Source organism: Mirounga angustirostris, unplaced genomic scaffold (genome assembly GCF_029215605.1).
Source record: "Mirounga angustirostris isolate CCGP_5_RB_7025 unplaced genomic scaffold, mMirAng1.0.hap1 SCAF_12, whole genome shotgun sequence".
Classification (NCBI taxonomy): domain Eukaryota; kingdom Metazoa; phylum Chordata; class Mammalia; order Carnivora; family Phocidae; genus Mirounga; species Mirounga angustirostris.
The window spans coordinates 68879674-68902243 of NW_026991720.1; the positions used below are offsets into that span (position 1 = coordinate 68879674).

Below are 22570 nucleotides of genomic sequence, written 5' to 3' on the forward strand. Positions count from 1 at the left end.
ATTAGTAATCCTCATATGAGAGTTATTTCTTACAATAGAGTTTATTAATTCAAAATAAATCATGCCTTATAAAGAAGTTGCACCAATACTCTAAGCAATTACAATAATTCTAAAATAGGAAATTCAGAATATTGTAAGCAGTGCCCACATTATTATGTACATTCGAATTTGTGTGTATACTTGTCTGACCGTATAAATATATAAATATAAAATGTGCATATAGGCATTTGTTAATTATATTTTTAAGTTACATTTTTTTTTCACTTGATATAAGATAATAGTATCTCATGTTTGCAGACCATTATAAAATTGGGAGCATCTCCACTTTCTCCATCCCCAAACAGGCAAAAGAACACTAAGTTATGACATCTTTTTCACAGATCATTATTTACCGACTTTTCAACAATCTTCACATGACTCTTTGAACTTTTTCCAAACTGTTTCAAAAAAGCAACTGTTAAGAGTCCACCAGGCAAAGTACAGCTACAATATCCCTTTGTATTCTATATACATGTTTGAATATTCTGGTATGATAAATGATATTATTTATTTAATCCAGAGTTTATAATGAGATAAAAAGGATAACATTAGCTAAAAGGAAAATGACTCTTACCTCCTTAGTATTTTCATTGTAAAATACTCCCAAAACCAAGATGTAGATAATTGGAATAAAGAAAGTTGAATGTGTATAAAATTTATTTTCCTTCATAAATAGATTTGCACGGTCACACATATAGAAGTAAGCCATTATCAGGCCAAGTTTGCAGAAAGACTGTAAAAGTATTTCTAATGGAGACACAGGGGTATTGATAATATTTTTTTTTTCCTCTCCACTTTCCAAATCAGTACATGTCTTATTCTTCCGGTGAGCATTACGATGGATTATATAAAAAATTAAATATCCGATAATAGATAAAGTGAAAAAACAAGCAGCTAGCTTCTGTATGAGAGTAAGAGGAGGCCGAGGTTGACAACAGGAACCATCTACAGGCTTCAAAATCTTATTGCAATACACGTTCATAAGAATCATTGCACTCTGTGAACAAATCAAGTTATTTGGTTATTATCTTGTCAGTAATATATCTCGCATTAGATTTTTCTCTTGTGAATACTACTGAGTTTTCAGCACTGAAACCAAAATACCTTTGTGCTTTTTGCTACCATTTCCCAAACACTCATGCAAATAATGGTATTCCTTCAAGCTGTAATAGCCAGTTCAGGGTTTTTCAAACTTCTTGGACTATGATCCAAAATGAAAGATTCATTTTATAATGTGACCCAGAACACATATATAGGAAACGATACCTCTCCTTACTAGTTGGAATGCACTGTGACATTTTTCTATTCTATTCTTTTAAAAAAAGAAATACCCATTTCATGGCTGCTAATGGGCCATGACCTTTGGTGAAAAAAATACTGACAGATGTCAAAGCCCAAAGAATTTTAATTAACAGACTTTCAATACAGAAGATACCAGGATACTTAAGATAGAGTCCCAGTCTTTAGATGTAAAAATAAAAAAAGATGTAAAATTACTGGCACCAAAGAAATCACTAATTCTTAGCTAACAATATTTGTAATTTGCTTTTCATTTCGTTTACAGTTTATGGACCACTTAGGATTCTAATGTTTTAAGGTTTCTAATATCAAATAATGTGGAATCTTTAATATGGTTTCATTATAATAAAAATCTTCTAGACAAGCTGCCAATATTCTGTCTAGTTGAAGTTCAATCAAATCTAGTTTTATAAAAATTTCATAGTTTAGGCAATTTTGGAACTCTAAAATGATTATATTTTTTAAGCCTAAGCATTCAGAAAGACTCAACTATTTAGAAAAGCTCATCCTTTTAGCCCTGTGACTTCAGGAAGTTCTCTACCTGGCATTCTTGAAGATACTAGCCTACAAACTCCAGGCTAAGGTTCTTAACCAGTTCCAGGGTCCACAAAGCCCCTTTAAAGTCTATGGAGAACCATGTCTGTGAATATGCAAACAAGCATTTTTCTGCATGGAACAGGAATAGAATCATTGCCTTTTATTGAATAGTCAAAGGGGCTATGTGATCCTCAAAAAGATTCTGCTTTATAAGAAAACAATAATATCTGTTGTACTGTGTGCGAAAATTTACAATTAGGCAGTTCTCTTTCTTATTTGACCTAAAATCCCTTTCCATCTGTCAATCTGGATTTGCTCAGTAACTACTATGCACTCTGACTAATACTTAGGGTTTAAGAACTATAAGGAAATAATAAAATGATTCCACATATTTTAAAAATGTGTGCTTCACAGAAGCTTAGTCTTATAAATTTAAGGCTTAAGGTAAAGAGAACATAAAGTAATAGTTTTTAAATATGAACGTGCTGAGAACTTATAAGCTTCTTAGGAGATAAGGTATATTAACAGTGACTAGCACTCAATAAATGAAGTTTCATTTCCTCCCTTGCATAACTTCTTCCCTTTTTACTAAAACTCTAATATATTCAGCGAGGTAATAGAAAGCAAAATTATGTGTAGATATATGTTTAGATGGAATAACTACAAGTAATTAAGATTGCAATAAAATATATTTATTTGTTACCATATTATAGTGATGTATAGTTATAACCAATAAGATATTATAGTTTCTATCTTCTGACAGATACAAGAATTCTTACAGTTTCTCTGCTTGATTCAGGGAGATGTAAGCCATCCAATGATTCCATGATGGTTTCTTGAGCAATTAATTTAGAAACACTGAACATCTTAACATTTGATTTAGAATTTCTGGTGCTACTATTCAAAATACTGACTGCAGCTTCATTGTAGGCATCTATCTTCTCATTAGTGATCATTTTCCTATTTTCACTTAATAGATCTTCATAAACAGGATCTGCACGTGAAACACATATTTTTAAAAACACATTTAAAAAGTCCCTATTGGTAGAAATTGTGATCATGCAAATTAGTTGATTGCATTTCATATTTTGTTGTTAAAGTTCAGATGCTTTCAATCAATCAATACCTCCTTCAAATTTAAAGAATTTTCATCCCTTTTTTCTTTTATGTACACAGCTTTCAGGAAACATTTTTATGTTCTAGCATGTCTTAAGAGTTTAAAATTTGGGGATGCGGAGTTCTACTGGGCAATGGAATTTAAAACTGGACTGGGGAAGACTGCCTAATAAAGAGTAGCAGTCAATCTTTTTTTTTCTCCTGTCACTGCTTTGTTGACACAATTAGGAAGTAGTATTATTGAGGACCAAGGTCCCTTATCACTTACTATAAATAATTTAATTTTTTCTCATTTTAGTAAGAGAAGGGTTAACGATGAGTCTATAAATAATATAGATTGCAGAACAGACTATCACCACCCTTGTTGTTCCACTCAACTTGACATTCAATTTGGAAATAATCATAAGAATTTCTGACAAGCAAGTTGAATTGTTAAAATATCCAAGGCAATTTCATATTATGGTAGGCATTAAATAATGGACCTTCAATAAACTCCTCAAATGACTTGATCTAATGTCAACTTTCTCTTAAAGAATTTCATTACCAAGTATAAACTAGATGGTATGATTTAAATATATTCTGTCAATTCCAAAGTACATTCATTTACTTCCAATGAGTCTAATATTATGAAACAGACAATAATTTTTTCTATATTTCCCAATTATAATAAATATACTTTGTAAGAAATAAAATCAGACCTAAACATCTCATTTGCCTTCGAGAACTTATTCTCTTTGTTATATTCTACAGCCATTTTATATACAGAGGCTCCTTGAAGGATATGTTTATTTATTATTTATTTTTACTTATTATATTTATTTGTCTGTTCCTTAAGTTCAGAAAAGGAAAGCAAATAACTCAAATTATTCTAATTTTGCAATCCTTATTTCAAGATTTATTCTCACAAAGGAGTAATTTTGCTTCTTGAAACAGGAGACAATAAAAACCCATGCCTCAAAATATATGCAAAATGACATTTGTTCATTACTCATTCCTTACCTTGTAAGACCCAATAAACATCACTAGTCTTTGCCAGTTTTTCTAAAAGTGGTGCTATGGAGGTAATGTTCATTTTATATTGGGAAAGCGCTTCCTTGCTACCATTGTGAATCTTGATAGACCACTAAGAAGTAAAAATTAAGCATTAATTCAGTATTTATCACAGAAAAATTATAATTGACTCTATTGTAACAGAAGTTATTATTTTAAGATAATTCCCATTTTTATTCAACATTAGAATAAAATTTGGTCCAGTTATTTCATGAAATCTATGAAGGTAATTAGAAAAAGCTGATATAAAATTAGACACTCAATGTATAACATTCAAGAAAAATATAATTTTAGATATAAAATAATATTGACATTTAACACCAAGTTTATGAAGTGCACTCAGATTTTTTTCATGATAATTCATCAGCCTCATTAATTGTAATAGAAGTGGGAATTGATATCTAAGTACAATCAAGAATTTTATTTAACATAAGTTAACTTTTTCTTAGCATGTCCTTAAGTATGAAACAAAAATCATCATGTAAGAATATAGATAATAACTTACTGTGGCAGCTCCTGCTACAATCACATGGGGCTTTGCAACAGAGTCCTAAAGAAAGAAAAATCTTTGTCATAATGTTCTATCCAGTTAAGGGAATTAATATAAGTAACATCACTTGCTTCTTGCCTTGAATTTAAGTTTTTCCTTCTAAATGCACTTTAATTTTCTAGAATTCCTTACTGGATTCTTGTTATATAACAAGATGGAACATCCAATGCCTAAAACCTTACATGGTTATATGGTTAAGAGGGTGGCATGAAACTGGTATGTTTAATTCTTTGATGTTCAAAAAAAAAAAAAAAACCCAATCACTAAAATCTAATATGGCCTAATATTATCCTGAAATCTGAGTAAACTGTTTATAGAGTATATTATGGCAGCAAATTAAAAAAAATATCCATGGAAGCCAATAGGGTACATGGTGTAAGTGTTAAATAAAATATAAGAAATGTCTTTGGGAAAGCTAAATCCAATACGTATTTAACAAAATCCTGACCAAATGGAAATCATCCTATTTAACAAATCCTGACCAAATGGAAATTGTCCTACTACTAATATTACCAATTATATAGTACTTGTAATTTATTAAGTTCTGTTAAATTAGCTTATTTTAATATAGATTCTTACCACTTGTGATATAGGCAATAAGATATTATACATATCCTATAAAGTTAAGCATACAGACTCAGAAAAGTTTACAGGGTATTGCGGCTGAGGCCTGGTAGGGACAAAGCCAGAACTTAAGTCTTGTGACTCCTGAAGTGTACTTTCCACAACATCTAAGACGTGATATTAGAAACATGTGCACAAGGAACAAGTAAATATAAGCAAGAAATTTAATTAGAAAAAAATCTGACTCATCTATAAAAATAAAAATGATGGGTACTGTCTCATTGGAAAAGGTAATACATGCTACTGTAGAAGACTATGAAAGCGGAGAAAAAGAGTAACAATAATTTCCTTCCTAGATATTCTTATTTCCAGTCTAGTGTGCTTCATTTTACACTGTTATTTTAGTGGAACTTTTTCCTCAGCTTTAGATGGCTCCTTTTCTCATTCTTCACATTGGTTATCCCAAATCTTATTTCCCTTCTATAGGTCCCTCTTGCCTTCCTTCTTACTTTCAATATAGAATTTAATTCTCAAACTTCATAGAGAAACGAGAATTCATCTGGCTTGTGTGCTCTAGCCTTTCTTCCTCCGTTCTTACAACCTCAGCCAGCTTATCTTTCTTGAACAACAGAGTCAAGAAATATCTCCCTATTCCTAATGGCTAATCCTTACTCTGTTTCTATAGCCTCCCTCTATACCCATGAATGATCCGTCTCTAACTCTCATCAATCTTGTCTTCATTCTCTAGTCTCCTTCCTTCCCCCATCTACGAAATGCTAAATCATCTTTATCCTCAAAAACACGTTCCTTCAACCATGCCTCACTCTCAAATTCTTCCCCCTCACACCGTTAACCAACAGATTACATGGAAGAGCATTTTGCCCTCGCTATGACAATTTCTTTTATCTCTCATTTATGCCTCAATTGATCACGTTTTGATTGGGGGCTTGACCTCCCCATTAAGGAACTCTGAATTGCCACATTCTGTTAGCTTCATTCTACTCTGTCTAGTTCCTTAAGTGACACTTCTGACTGGCCACTTTTTTAAAACTCTTTCCTCCCCTGTGTGTTACATTACAATTATTCTTCTGCTTTTCCTCTTACTCCCTTTACTGCCCCTTCTCACAAGTTTTTTGATCATTCCATTACAAGCCCTCTTCTTTAATCTCTAAACCCACTGCCTATTCAATGTCTTCAAGTAACTTCAAATATCACCTCACACTGAACCCAGATTCTCCAAATCCACCTGAGTAGCTCAGACTTCTTAATGACTACCACTTACCTATAGTATTAAATCTAAATCGTTGGTTTCTTCACAGGTTAGCCTAATTTTCCCACAACTACTCCACTATGTCATCATTCTCTTGTTTAAACCTTTCAGAGCGGAGCCTGCTTCTCCCTCTCCCCCACTGCTTGTGCTCTCTCTCTGTCAAATAAATAAATAAAATCTTAAAAAAAAAGATCCCCTGAATAAGCTATACTCTATCTTCAGTATCTTTGCATATACTATTTCCTATGCATGAAACAACCCTCCTTTCTCACACCAGGCCCTCCCCCTCCCCCCCTTTTTTAGATTTTATTTATTTATTTGACAGACAGTGAGAGAGCACAAGCAGACGGAGTGGCAGGCAGAGGGCGAGGAAGAAGCAGGCTCCCTCCTGAGCAGGGAGCCCGATGCGAGGCTCGATCCCAGGACCCCATGATCAGGACCTGAACCGAAGGCAGACGCTTAACTGACTGAGCCACCCAGGCACCTCTGGGCCCGCACCCTTAAGATCACTTTATCTGAAAACTAGTTTTGAAAACTTAGAGTAGTGCCTACTCTCTGTAATCATCCTGCACCCTATCTTCCCCTTTTTTGGTATGTGTCACATTACTTTCTTAATTATATCTGCCACTCATCTGGAAGCTCTTTGAGGAGAGGAACTCTATTATGTTAACCAAGGTATCAGCAGTTTTTAACCCAGTACCTAGAAAATGACAGGCGATTAATAAATATCTGTTGAATCATAGTGGAGTTGTCTAAATTCAGCTTTGCTTTTATGCCTGTAGGCTTCAATAATGCTATCTCAGGTAATAAGTGTGCCTTTCTGACCCCACAGTTCTTCTGGAAATATTATCTCCTTTGTAAAGCTTTCTTAAACTATAACCTATGTCTAACCAACCCCCATACTAAGTGCCTCTATCCATGGTGCTTTCAGAGTCCGTTGTGCTCAATTCTGTAGTTACTCTTCATTTTACCACATTATTACTCATCAGAAAGTCACTATCTACTAGATATTGTAAAATCTTTGAGAGCCGAGACTGAGGCTAATTTCTAGCCACACTCCTAATACCCAGCATAAAACTAGCAATACTACGTAAATCATAAAAATATGGATCATTGTATTCTTAGGATCTAGCAGCTTACTATGAAAACTGCCAAAAATAAATACATAAATACATGCATACATACATACTCTTTAAATAAATGAAATCAATCAACTAATCAATCTTAGGTAATGACACGGCCATCTCCCTAAATAAGCTGAATCTTTTCTTTCCCCCAATAGTGCATATGGAGTTTTACAAGAGAAGCTAATGCTCCAAAAAACTAGTTTTACAAATTACAAGAACTGAAAATCTGGATATGCAATGTATCTCCAAGTTAGTAAATAACAAAGGTCTTCGGTGATTTTGCAGGACTTATAAATTATACTACACTGATGTTTATTTAACTGTGAATTTCTACTACTTTAATGGATATACTTTTAGGTCCAGCACAAATATAAAACATATGTTTAAATCCTTTGAAATATACATGTAACATTATTCTATACTTTTGCAATAAACATATCAACAAAAACAAAAGACAATTAGGTGAGACTGCAATTTACCAGAAAGTTGAATTCTAGAAGTTGTTTGCATTTTTGTTTTTTGAAAACTTAAACACATTTTGTGAAAGAAACAAAGTTAGAAATGTTGACTACATAAGCTTATTTGGTGTATGAAGTGGTTGCAGTACTAAACGTGTAATGTGAAAAGAAGCAAAGAAAAATACCATTGCAGCACAAGTAATTAAGCAAAACAAGATCAACAAAATTGAATATTGCTTTATCCATCCTGAATGCGAACACCTCTGGGAAAGAATACAGGTTTAATTAAAGGACAGACCAAGAGCTCCACAGAGACTACTGTGGAGATTGTAGAGTGGACTTGTGAGGACTTAGGGGTTTTCAAGGTTAATAGCATGCTTGTCCTTATATCTAATTTATCTCCGAACATTATGAGCCAAAATATACCAGGCTCCACTTTTGGGTCACAAGTGTAATGATAAAAGGGAAGAAAACAGGCTGTTTAACAAAAAATAGGTGCCTAAAGAACCTGGTCATGAGTCTGAAGGACAAAGTGGGAAAACACTCAAAAGAATGTATGTTGTGCGAGGAAGATGACCTGGGTTTGAATGAACTGGGCTACAGGAGTAACAGAAAATTCTCACTTTCACTGCAGAGTGTGGCATAAGCATAATGGCTGTAGGACCAGGGTGGTGGCAGCAGAGGAACTGGATCAAAACTCCCTCTTCTCAGTAAAGTGACAGAATCAATCCAGCACAATTTAGTCACTATTAAGAAAGTTGGCATAAAGTACAGAAGAGTGGGACAGGTGAGTAAGGGGGAGCAAATCAGTGCGTGTTCATGAGCTTTTAAAATGTGGTATTTTCAAATACAGACCTCGGTCCACACTTTGATACACTGTTTCATAGAACCATTAACTTCTGGATGCCACAGAAAATCCTGAAAAAGAAACATAAGAAAAGAAAAAGTCAAAGAAACTATCTACCATTCAAAACAAACATGCACCTGTCGTACAGAGTACCTAACGAATACCACCACTGGTCTGCAACACCTTCACTCCCACCTCAGTTTCCCGACGGTCTCATGATACTTCTTGTACCCACTTCTGTTTCCCTCTAAATGACTCCCTGTAGTAATCGCTTCAAAATTTAAATCTGATCTTGCCACATTCTTGCTTAAATATTCAAGGACTTTCAATGGCCCTCAGAATAAGTTCCAAAGTCCTCAGAACTGCTAAGGAGGTGCAGGATCTGGCCTCTACAAAGACATTCTGCCTTTTCTCCTGCCACTCTCGCCCTCATGGTAAGTACCCTTTGATTCTCCTTCAGCTGCTAGGATGCTCTATGTGCTCCTTTTTCTCCAGGACTTTGCACATACTGTTCTGTCTACAATGCTCGTAAAACTCTTCCATGGGACCTGACTTGCTCCTACTGATCCTTGAAGCTTTTTTTTTTTTTTTTTAAGATTTTATTTATTTATTTGACAGAGAGAGACACAGCGAGAGAGGGAACACAAGCAGAGGGGGTGGGAGAGGGAGAAGCAGGCTTCCCGCCGAGCAGGAAGCCCAATGTGGGGCTCGATCCCGGGACCCTGGGATCATGACCTGAGCTGAAGGCGGACGCTTAACGACTGAGCCACCCACGCACCCCAATCCTTGAAGCTTTAGTTAAAACATCTCTTTCTCAAAGAGGAAACTATTTTTAATTCCTTGTTTTGTACATTCCTAATGCCCCACTTTTTCCTTTTTACCATCCTTATTCCACATTTAATGCATGCAGAGAACTATAATGGCTTGCAAAATCCATTAGGTCTAGGACATCTTCGTCTTGATCCCCACTGTATTCTCAGTATCTAGGAGAAGTTACTGCAACTAGGAATTCAGAAAATTCACATATATTCTTTTACAGATATTAATCCTGAACATCTACTGGCTTCAAATTAACATACAAGATTATTTTTTTCTGGATTAAAAAAAATCCTAGAACCAAATTTTCCATTTTATTACACAAAACAGTGCATACATTTATTCAATCATTTGAACTATTCTTATCTACTCTAAATACATTGAAATATATTTAGTATACACAAAGCATTAGCTGATCTACAAATAAATTAACCAATGAATACAGTTTCAACACAATATTTAGCTTACTGTTACATGAACTTACCACTTTCACTGATGCAATCTTGTCTTCAAACGGAATGTTCCCATGCTATCATTTAAAAAAGAGAGAACAGAGAAATATTCATATACAAATTAATTTTATGTCACTAATTCTCCCTTTAGCTGCTTTTGTTAATTTATTTACGCACCACATCTCAATTATCTGTATTCAACCTGAAGGGAAAAAGACCTGCACAGAATACCAAAAAAATAAGTGACACTACATTGTTTATATGTGATTTTTAACATCTAAGATATAATTCAAAGACAAAACCTCAACTCCAAATAAGCAAGCAAATACGTAAACATGCCTACATAAATTATCTTTTTGTCACGGCTGCCACATTCCAGTTTAGTCCTACTACTATTATCTATGGCAAGGATGGATTGCTCTTCTGCATTTCCTGAGTCCCACCCCAGCCCCCCAATCCATTAGACAGAACTATATGACTAGTTCTGGCCAGTGTTACATGGCTAGATGTGATATGGGTCACTTTCCTCTTCCCAGGGCAATTCTCTAGTCTCTAGCTTAACCTAATGCTGAGACTGCAGAGGCATAATGTTCCAAATGGTACAACTAGAAGATGGTACAAATTCCAACAAGCAGGAATCCCTGATTGAGCGCAAAGAGCAAAGCCTCTTGCCAGCCCACCCACAACATGCAGCACTGAGTGAGAAAAGAATTTGTTAAGATCGTAGAGTGGTTTTGTTGCTACAGCAATATTAGTCTGTTCTCACCAGCATACTAGTAGCAGTCCTGTCTGAACAGGAGTGCACATATATGACTCTAGGTTATTTTGGGTTTCGCTTTGAAGACTGTACATAAGTGGTCCAGTTGAAGAAAAAAATAAAGTTTGGAGACAACATCTTATAACCAAGCATTCCATATAAAGAATAGAAATCCTTTCAGAGTTAAAAATCCAGGGTCGGGTGGGGGTGGCGGTGGTCAACTAAAGAAGCTAATTCTCTTCCTAAAACCAAGGCTGAAATGTCTTCATTAATTTAACCAGACAAATAGTATTTATATTTATATCTCTGTGAAACAAAGCTTGCTTTTATCAGCAGGCTAATGTTTAAAATTCAAGCATCATTTCCCAAAAGGACTCTTGGGACCAATAGTGCTTTAAGGTGTGTTCTATGAAAAGAGTTTCCTTAGTCCAATAAATCTTTTAAATACTGGGTCAGACAAAATTACACGTGTTTTCCTCCTCCTATCCCATTCCGACCTTGTTAAAGTTCTTCTCCAGAGAACTAATGTGTCATGAACTTCCTTTTTCCTCCTTTTGCATAGTTCAGTTAATTCAACTCAATCTCTCTCTTCTTTTCCTTTACCATTTTAATGTAACATTTGATATATACAAAAGAATATGTCACATATGTAATCACAAAGCACAATAAACATAAATAAGCACTCCTGAGTCCATGGCACAAATCAGAGCACTACCAACACACTGAGTGACCTACGTGGACCTCCCCTTCTTAATTCCTTGCTTCACCCAAAGGAACCACTACTTTGAATTTTGTTTTTTTATTTTTCTTTCTATTATATAGTTTTGTCACATGTATATGCATCCTTAAATGATATATTGTTTCATGTAATTGGCTTTCTCTCCAACTTTTAATTTTGAAAAATGTCAAACTTAAAAGAAAAATGTCAAACTGAGAGCAAAACTGACAAAATTATAATGAGCACCCCAACCACCCTTTATCAATTGTTTACATTTTCTACACTAGCTTGTCTCTCTCTGCACAGATATGTACATTGTTTTTCTCTTACCGAACCATATGAAAGTAAACTGCAGACGTACCATTTCACCCTTAAATACATAAAGCATGTATTTCCTAAGAACATATTCTCTTACGTAACCATAATACTATAATCCCACCTAAGAAACTTGACATTGACAAAATATTAATCTAATATACAGTCCACGTTCAAATTTCCCTAATTTCCCAATAATGTCCTCTCTATAGCTCTTCTATTTTAATCTAGAAATCAATTAAAATCAGGCATTTAGTTATCATGTCTCTTTACTCTTTTATAATCTAGAACATCTCTTGGCCTTTTAAAACCTTCCTACATCAATCAATTTATTATATTTATATATATCAAATATTATGTTTATTATTTTTGTAGAGTTTAGGTCAGTTGATACAATGCACCAAATCTAGATTGTAGACAGCACTGATAGTCACCTTCTTGTAGGTTTCTTAATAAATGAATAATAAGAGCGTCCCTAATAATAGTTGTTTAGGTTCACAGGCTATACAAATGTTCACCCTCACATGATAATGGAAGTTATTTTCTGAAGTGTTTGTAACACTCTATACTCTCACCAACAGTTTGAGATACAGTCTTTAATAAATCTTGTCAGATTTCATATTCTTTGCCATTGTAAAATTTAATTTGTCACTAAGTAGGTATATAATGGTATCTCACTATGGTCTTCATTTGAAATTCCCAAATTATGAATGCTTAAACATCTTTCAGATTTACACTGGGATTTATGTTTCCTCTTCTTTGAAATGCCTGGTCATGCCTTTCCTCTTTTGTTTCTACTGGGTTTTTTTTTTTTTTTAATTAATTTGTGAGTCCTTATATCTCTTGGATGTATGTTATAAATATCTTCTAGTTTGTAGCTTACCTTTTCTTCTGTATCTTTTGATGAACAGATTCTCTTAATCTTAAGGTATGTAAATTTATCCATCTTTTATTTTATAGTTAGCACTTTTTGTTTCTTATGTAAGAAACTTCTCCCTACTTGAAATAATGAAGATATTCCCTTGCATTTTTTTTTTTTGCTAAAGGTTTAAAAATTTTAGCTTCCACATTTAAGTCTAAATTCATCTAGAAATGATTTTACTTGATGAGATGAGGTAGGGGTTCCAATTTCACCTTTTTTCCATATACATAACCAATTGCCTCAACATCATTAATTGGATAGACCTCCTTTTCTCTAGGGATATTCAACAGCATCTCTGTTATTTATTAAGTCTTTTTATATGCAAGTGTTTTATTTTATATATATTTTTAAAGATTTATTTATTTATTTTAGAGAGAGAGAGCAGGGGGAGGGGAGGAGAAAGTCTCAAGCAGACTCCCTACTGAGTGTGGAGCCTGATGCAGGGCTCAGTCTCACGACCCTAAGATCATGACCTGAGCCGAAATCAAGAGCCATACACTTAACTGACTGGGCCACCCAGGCGTCCCACACATGTTTATTTTAATGCTCTATATCATGTTCCATTGGTTTCTTTGTTTAACTCTACCAATACCACACTGTCTTAGTTATGACAGAGTTAAAATAAATCTGGATATTGGAAAATAAGTCTTTTCCACCTTGTTCTTCAGACCTTGTGGTTATTCTTGGTCCACTGCCCTTCCACATAAAATTTAGAATCAATTGGTAAAGTTCCACAACAAATCCTGTTAGGATTTTATTCAAATCACATTGAATCTATAGATCAATTTAGGAATAACTGACATCTTTACAATATTGACTCTTCCCATTCCAGAATATAGTATATATCTCATATTTAATTTTATCATTCTAAATTGTGCTTACATAAAGTTTTATGATTTTTCCACATAAAGACCTTCCACATTTGCTAGGCTCATTCCTATGTACTCTATGGTTTTTGTTAACTATTGTACACAGTATTTTTTAAATGAGTTTGAATTTTATGATCCTCGTGTGTAGATAAGCAATTCATTTTTAACAGCTTCATTGAGTTACAATTAATTTTTGTATGTTCATTTTAATATCAGCTATCTTGTTAAAATTTTTATTACATCTAGTAATTTTCTATAGATTCTTTGGAGTTTTCTTTGTAGATAATTGTATCATACGAAATTCTGAGTCTATCTCTTTCCAATCTTTACATCTTTATCTTTCCTTGGTAAGACCTCTAATACAATTTTGAATAGAAGCAGAAATAATAGACAACCCTGTCTCCTCTTTGAATTTAACATAAATATGTCTAACATTTCACCATTAGGAATGTTTACTGTTCCTTATGGATCCTTATAGAATTTTTATCAGGTTAAGTTAGAATATAAAGGAACTTATCTAATAGAGAAAGAATGATACCAATTCTCTGATATTGTTGAGGCTTGCTTAATGGCCCAATATGTTGTCAAAAAGATTCCACGTGTGCCTTGAAAAAATATATTGTTTGATTTTTTAGTGTATTCTTTAAGTATTGAGCTGTAAGTTCATAAAATCAGCATGTTAATAGTCAACTATATGCTTAGTAAATTTGCTTGTCCTATCATTAAATGCATGAGCCGTGAGCAATTCCCTCACTTTGATGGAGGATTTGTCAACTCTTCACTGTAATCATATTAATTTTGCTTTATACATTTTAAGGTTAATTTATTTCATGCCCACGAGTTTCAAATCTTAGTGATTTAAAACTTTTGTCATTAAAAAGTATCTGTATCCTTGATAACACTTTTTGCCTTATAATCTATTCTCTTATACTAATATGACTTATCTTTCTTTAATAAGTATTTGTCTAGTAAATCTTTTCTCATTTTTAATTAAAACCTTCCATATCCTTTTTGTTTTAGATATGTCTTTTTAAGCAGCAGAAAGTTCTCTTTAAAACCAATCAGAAAATCTGTGTTTAGTTGACAAGTTTAGACCACTTGCACTTATTTTGATGATGTTTCTATCATCTTACTTTTTGATTTTTAGCTCCCTCACGCATACATAGGTTTTTTAAATATGTGGAATATATATAAAAAGTGATTTTTGCATGTATATGTTTTTGTACATGTAGATATGAATGTATGTGTATGGGCATATGTGTGTGTGTGTGTGTGTGCATGTTATGTATGTGTGGGACATTAGAAAACTTTGTGATCATACTCCTCTGACTTGCATGCTATTATTAGCCAGTTCTTTAATACTGTCTTTTTATAAAGTGTAAAAAGACATTATCGGGTGCCTGGGTGGCTCAGTTGGTTAAGCGACTGCCTTCAGCTCAGGTCATGATCCTGGAGTCCCGGGATCGAGTCCCACGTCAGGTTCCCTGCTCAGCAGGGAGTCTGCTTCTCCCTCTGACCTTCCCCCTCTCATGTGCGCTCTCTCTCTCTCTCATTCTCGCTCTCTCAAATAAATAAATAAATAAATAAAATCTTTAAAAAAAAAAGACATTATCGTTTAGACACTGTTTAGATTTACATGCATCCTTAGGATTTTCTTTAACCACTGCTTCTTACGTTCCAGGTCATTTTTTTCTGAATTATTTCCCTTCTTCCTGATGTTTACCCTTTAGAAAATCCTTTATTATAAATCTATCCAGCAATAAACCCTGATTTTGTTTATCTGAGAATGTTCTAAACTTCGAGAATAGACATTTGTATGCTAGGCACACAATTCTAGATTGAAATTTCCTTTCTCTCAGAAGTTTAAAGCTATTATTCTAGCATCCTCTGGCTTCCAATAGTACCACTGAGAAATCTGCTGGCCCAAAGCTTCATCTTCTATACACAGAGCATCGCCGCTATTGGCATCTGTCTTCAGGCCAGCCTGGGCCTCTACTGAGTGCCTGTTATTACTGTTCCCATCTCTGGTTTTGACTCATGGTTTGTTCCTTTTCTGGGGAGTGTCTCCCATTTCCTCAAAGTCTAGAAATACATCAACAAGTTTTAATCCAGGATCTAGCTGGTTTGAGGCTGAAGGGGCCTCCAGAGTATCTAGTTTGCCCTCTGGCTGAAAGCAACACAAACAGGGGTGTTTGTTTGTTTGTTTTACTGCAAGACTTCTCAATTTTTAATATCCCAGCCTAAATTAAAACCATCTAAAAGGGGGATAGGATACCCAGCTCTGCTCAAACTTATTTGACCAGAGTTTTTGCAGAACCAGTCTTGCACAAAATGGAATTTGAGGAGTCCTGCTCTACAGCTTCTTTAAGATTTTTTTTTTTTTGCTTCAACACGGAGAAGAAAAAATTCAAATAAAGAATTATCTTCAATACTCCTTATTCTACCCAAACAAACCCATACCAAGGCTAAAATAATAAAATTTAGCCTCTACAATATGCCAGGCTGTGAGAGGCACAACAAATGTATTTAAAAAATAAAAATGATAATACACAATCCCTGTCTTCAAGGTGTTCAGACAAGGGAACTAAGTAAAATACATTTTGGCAAATGTTCCACTAGCAGTTTGAACTACTTTCTCAGCAACTGTCTCTCAGACTATGACAAACTGTCTTTGTTTCTTTTTTAAATGCACATAAATTTAAATGTATCTTGTTTGATAATTGTGGGCACCTCAGAAAAATCTGGGCACCTCTAGAAAATAAAGACTGGAAACCTACTGTTATAACCAGGGCTCAGAAACAATGTACCATATTGTACCTACTTTTGGCTGTAAACTAAATCATTATAGTTTTTTTCAACTAACTGCTGTCAAATCCATTATTCCAATTTTCAGAAATTCACACTATTCTAAGCCTAGAAATATTACAACTGTTTCTTTGAAGTCAGAAATCTCTCTACTTTTTACAAGTTCACTCAAAGTATTTTACTTTAAACTGTGATAATCTCATGTCATTAAACATCAACTCTTCTGTATAATTTTGTGTATATAAATACAAATGAAAAATACATTTACAGATACCAAAATAAATGAAAAGTGGACTTTATCATTTTCCATTATTCAAATTTAAAATCTATACTAGCCTTTCCTAGTGGACAAAAATCTCTAATAGCTAATGGACTCTTCTCACAAGGAATAGTTCCCAAGGATGTAGTGACTATGTGACTAGATACTTAGCTGTGAAGTCCCTCACTTTTCAACTCCTTACCACATGGCGAGTTGACAGGAACAGGCAGATTTTCATCATAAAATCATGAGCTATTCCCCCTACAATTCTAAACTTTCTTGTATTTTACTTTTCTCTCCTTGCTATCGCCCACTCCCAATCATCTGCAGTTGAAGACAGGGATTAGAATTTTGCATCACTTAAAAATGTATAAAAAGAAAGGATGAGATAATCCACAAAGTATTAACTGACCAACCAATTAATTAACAAGTATATGTAGAGAGAGAGATCCATTCTTGTTAATTTTCAAAGACAGATATATTTTTAAAATCAGAAATTTTCTATAAAAAGAGCAGAAATTTGTCACATTGTTGTTTTAAGTATACAGTGTAATTGCCCAGTGCCAGCAAAGCTGTAGAAAATTAGGTCCTGATGGACATTGAAAATAGCAGTATAAATTAAAATAGTTTAGTAATATAATCAGTAGTTTTTAAAGTGTATTCTTTAACCTAATATTTACATTATAGAGATTCAATTCTTCAGAAATAATCTAAAAAGCAGAGTTTTCACACAAAGACATAATCAAGAATGTCCTTTTTTTAAATTGTAAAAGAAAAAATAGAAAACTACAAAAAGAAAAGAAAGAATTATATAAAATTACGTATATCCACTCAATAACACATTGCCATTATGAAGATGCTTACATTGATTATATAATAATACGGTGAATTATGGTAAGTGGTGGGAAAAGAAGCAAGACATAAAATTGTACATGCTAAAAGATTACAAGATTATTATCACTTTAAAAAAAAATTATTGTTATGTTAATCACCATACGTTACATCATTAGTTTTTGATGTAGTGTTCCATGATTCATTGTTTGTGTATAACACCCAGTGCACCATGCAGTATGTGCCCTCTTTAATACCATCACCAGGCTAACCCATCCCCCCGCCCCCCCCCAGAACCCTCAGTTTGTTTCTCAGACTCCATAGTCTCTCATGGTTCGTCTCCCCCTCTGATGTCCCCCCCTTCATTCTTCCCCTCCTACTATCTTCTTCTTCTTTTTTTTTTTTTTAACATATATTATTTGTTTCAGAGGTGCAGATCTGTGATTCAACAGTCTTGCACAATTCACAGTGCTCACCATAGCACATACCCTCCCCAATGTCTATCACCCAGCCACCCCATCCCTCCCACCCCCCACCACTCCAGCAACCCTCAGTTTGTTTCCTGTGATTAAGAATTCCTCATATCGGGGCGCCTGGGTGGCTCAGTTGGTTGGGCGACTGCCTTCGGCTCAGGTCATGATCCTGGAGTCCCGGGATCGAGTCCCGCATCGGGCTCCCTGCTCTGCAGGGAGTCTGCTCCTCCCTCTGACCCTCCCCCCTCTCATGTGCTCTCTGTCTCTCTCATTCTCTCTGTCTCAAATAAATAAATAAAATCTTTAAAAAAAAAAAAAGAATTCCTCATATCAATGAGGTCATATGATACATGTCTTTCTCTGATTGACTTATTTCGCTCAGCATAACACCTTCCAGTTCCATCCACGTTGTTGCAAATGGCAAGATCTCATTCTTTTTGGTGGCTGCATAATATTCCATTGTGGACTGGAAGAACAAATATTGTGAAGATGTCAATGCTACCTAGAGCAATCTACACATTCAATGCAATCCCCATCAAAATACCATCCACTTTTTTCAAAGAAATGGAACAAATAATCCTAAAATTTGTATGGAACCAGAAAAGACCCCGCATAGCCAGAGGAATGTTGAAAAAGAAAAGCAAAGCTGGCGGCATCACAATTCCGGACTTCCAGCTCTATTACAAAGCTGTCATCATCAAGACAGTATGGTACTGGCACAAAAACAGACACATAGATCAATGGAACAGAATAGAGAGCCCAGAAATGGATCCTCAACTCTATGGTCAACTAATCTTCGACAGAGCAGGAAAGAATGTCCAATGGAAAAAAACAGTCCCTTCAATAAATGGTGTTGGGAAAATTGGACAGACACATGCAGAAGAATGAAACTGGACCATTTCCTTACACCACACACAAAAATAGACTCCAAATGGTTGAAAGATCTAAATGTGAGACAAGAGTCCATCAAAATCCCAAAGAAGAACACAGGCAGCAACCTCTTCGACCTCAGCCGCAGCAACTTCTGCCTAGAAACATCGCTAAAGGCAAGGGAAGCAAGGGCAAAATGAACTATTGGGACTTCATCAAGATAAAAAGCTTTTGCACAGCAAAAGAAACAGTCAACAAAACCAAAAGAAAACTGACATAATGGGAGAAGGTATTTGCAAATGACATATCAGATAAAGGGCTAGTATCCAAAATCTACAAAGAGCTTTTTAAGCTCAACACCCAGAGAACAAATGATCCAATCAAGAAATGGGTAGCAGACATGAACAGACATTTTTCCAAAGAAGACATCCAAATGGCCAACAGACACATGAAAAAGTGCTGAACATCGCTCGGCATCAGGGAAATCCAAATCAAAACCTCAATGAGATACCACCTCACGCCAGTCAGAATGGCTAAAATTAACAACTCAGGAAATGACAGATGTTGGCGGGGATGCGGAGAAAGGGGAACCCTCCTACACTGTTGGTGGGAATGCAAGCTGGTGCAGCCACTCTGGAAAACAGTATGGAGGTTCCTCAAAAAGTTGAAAATAGAGCTACCCTACAACCCAGCAATTGCACTACTGGGTATTTACCCCAAAGATACAAACGTAGGGATCCAAAGGGGTATGTGCACCCCGATGTTTATAGCAGCAGTGTCCACAATAGCCGAACTGTGCAAAGAGCCAAGATGTCCATCGACAGATGAATGGATATTATCACTTTTTTAAGAGACCGAAAAGAAATATGGCAAAATATGAAAAGAAGAATAAGGGATATTTGCTCTTAGTTTTCTTTCTAAGGAATTCTAAAAAGTTTTTCTATCGAAAGAACTTACTATTTCCAAAAAACTAGAAGTTTACGGTAATGAAAGGTTTACTAATACCTTACCCACCACTTCTTGTGTTCTCCATTATGTTCCCTATTATGGTTATCATCCCTTTTTCCCTCCACCATTCCCAAAACCAAAGTAAAACTTTTATAGTTCTGTTAATGTGGAGAGGCATATTCCTCCTATAACTATCCAGTTGGTTAACTTCTAAAACAATACCCTAATGAAAAGGATAGATAAGGTTTACCTTATTTCCTTCTTCTTTGAATTGGGGATTGATTATTTTTACAAAAGAATAAAACAACTGACGAATTCTGGAATCTCCAATAAATGCAATATGTTTATCTACAAGACAGTTCTTTGCTTCACTGAAATCAACAAAGAAACATTAATTACAATAAGTAAAATCAGCATGTTGGCATTTCAAAGCACATAGTTTGTGAAGAAAGTAGTACAGAATTATCATACACACAGTTATGTTGCTTTAGAAATAGGTGGCCAGGTTTGTTTAGCCAACCAGCCCATGGATGATCAACTAACTCTACAATGATTAATAATTACAACCCTCATTTGTTAAGTGTTTAAGAGGTACTCTAAGTATATTAAGTGCTTTCTATCCATTATCTCAGAATCTAACTCCATGAGGTAAGCTATTCAAGTCCTAAAGCTAAAGTCCTTCACTCACGGGCTACTTATTGCCTTGGGCCTGGTTCTCTCTCACCTGAGATAAAGAAGCTTGGACAATTTCTTTCCCTAATGCTTTTGGCAGGAATCTTCATTTGGGCTCACCCCCACTTCCACCCCCCACTCTGTCAGCAATTCTCTACCATCATATAGAGAAGTACCATATAGTATTTTCTTTGCTTTACCAACCCCTCTCCACTAGATATTAAGATCCATCCTAGAAAAGAAAACAAACAACAAAATGAAGAAAACTTACCTGATTTTGTATTTATGCATCATGCAACTGTGAGGTTGCCAAACTTTCTCTCCAAGAAATCTGCCACTTGAGAGAAGGTATTCACATGAATCATTGCCTGTAATAGTTCAGCAAACAGTGTTGTAAACAATAGTTATATTTTTATACTTTGATTATCTGACCTCGTGTAAGCTCTTTGAGATGAGAAAGTACAGTTTTCTACGCTTCACTATACCTTCTAGGTGGATATTACTCATCCATGAGAAGCACAGTAAATATCATTATATTCATATTCAAGAGGATAAAAGCCACTAATGACAGATGCTTCACTGTAGAAGGGACTCCTAATTCTTAAATGCTATATTCACTGGTTTGGCAGTGCCTTCTGCTTCAGGTCTTTTTTCTAGGGACATCATCTCAAACTCAGAACCAGCTTATATCTGCTGACCACTCCTAGTTGGGAAAGAAAAGTTTAAGGAATAAAAGAGAAGACTTTGGAAATGGCTTCTTATTCAACTATTATAATGTATAATGCATTTGCACAACTGGAAATGCAGTAATGAAGATATTTTACAAACCTACTCCCTGATTTTCACAACTCCCCTGTGAGGAAGTATGGTAGCCCTATTCTGTAAATGTGCAAACAGAAAAAGATTTATTCAAGAACTTCCTACTGAGCTTACTAAAATTTCATCCTGTTATAAGTTACAAAGATAAGACTTAAAACTATGTTAGCTACAGGTGGCCAAAGGTACATGGTATAGGTATCAATAACAAATGTAGATTTCATCGTTATTAATAGTCAGCCTCTCTGCTTCTCTTGATGTTCTTGCCTTCCTTTCCAGTCATCAGTCAGCTCCTCCCAGTTTGCTTGAGGCTGTCACGATTTCATACAGAAAGTTCCACACCTGGGAAACCCCTCAGTCTTGTATAAACGGGACAGATGGTCACTGTATTTCCTTTGGCCATTTTATTAGACATTAGCTTACATGACTCAGGGAGTTTAAAAGGGATTTGGAGGCATTAAAAAAGTCCAAATATGTCAAATGGAAAAGGGAGAAATGAGATATTTAGGAAAACCATGGGGGGGGGGGCGCCTGGGTGGCTCAGTCGGTTAAGCGAATGCCTCCGGCTCAGGTCATGATCCTGGAGTCCCGGGATCGAGTCCCGCATCGGGCTCCCTGCTCGGCGGGGAGTCTGCTTCTCCCTCTGACCCTCCCCCCTCTCATGTGCTCTCTCTCTCTCATTCTCTCTCTCGCAAATAAAAAAAAAGAAAAAGAAAAAGAAAAACCATGGGGTTACAATAAAACATACGTATTATTTAATTTAATCACTAGTTCTTTATTAACAGTCACAAATATATTTGTTAAGGTCAGGAGAGAAACGCTACGGCACAAGAATGGTCCTGAACCATTTAGGGTGGGGACAGAGAACACCCAAAGATATTTCAAGTAGAACATCTGTTTTCTCAGCTGGTTATCCATTTATCTGGCCAACATACAGATAAAAGGTGATACAAATACAAGATAATGAAGGTGCTATTATTTCAGTGTTATAAATTCTAAAATAGAAGAGGAAGGAAAAGTGAAAATACTGCATTGTTGTCCTGGTAAAAAACTGGATAGGGAAAGCAAAATATCAATTATTAAAATTATGCAATTATATATGTAGCCTGTGCAGGTTTTTTTTTTAATTTCAAAGATTTTTTAATAATAGCTCTCTAAGGAAACTATAAATAATCCATTCTTAATTCTTT

The 22570-nt window shown here is 35.1% G+C and overlaps 1 protein-coding gene across 3 annotated transcripts in view; it reads right to left on the bottom strand.

The window, feature by feature from the left end:
• The window catches only part of CASD1 (CAS1 domain containing 1), a 49872-nt gene that overhangs the window by 21300 nt on the left and 6002 nt on the right, over positions 1 to 22570 (bottom strand). For 2 of the 3 annotated variants that reach the window (XM_064575258.1, XM_045864685.3), the window contains exons 2-9: positions 20836 to 20932; positions 20143 to 20263; positions 10158 to 10202; positions 8866 to 8928; positions 4547 to 4591; positions 3991 to 4114; positions 2655 to 2869; positions 614 to 1036 (exon numbers count right to left, since the gene is read on the bottom strand). In XM_064575258.1, coding sequence (XP_064431328.1) covers positions 614 to 1036; positions 2655 to 2869; positions 3991 to 4114; positions 4547 to 4591; positions 8866 to 8928; positions 10158 to 10202; positions 20143 to 20263; positions 20836 to 20932 — 1133 coding nt within the window. The remainder of the gene's footprint in view (positions 1 to 613; positions 1037 to 2654; positions 2870 to 3990; positions 4115 to 4546; positions 4592 to 8865; positions 8929 to 10157; positions 10203 to 20142; positions 20264 to 20835; positions 20933 to 22570) is intronic. The other variant, XM_054505291.2, reaches the window with a different exon arrangement.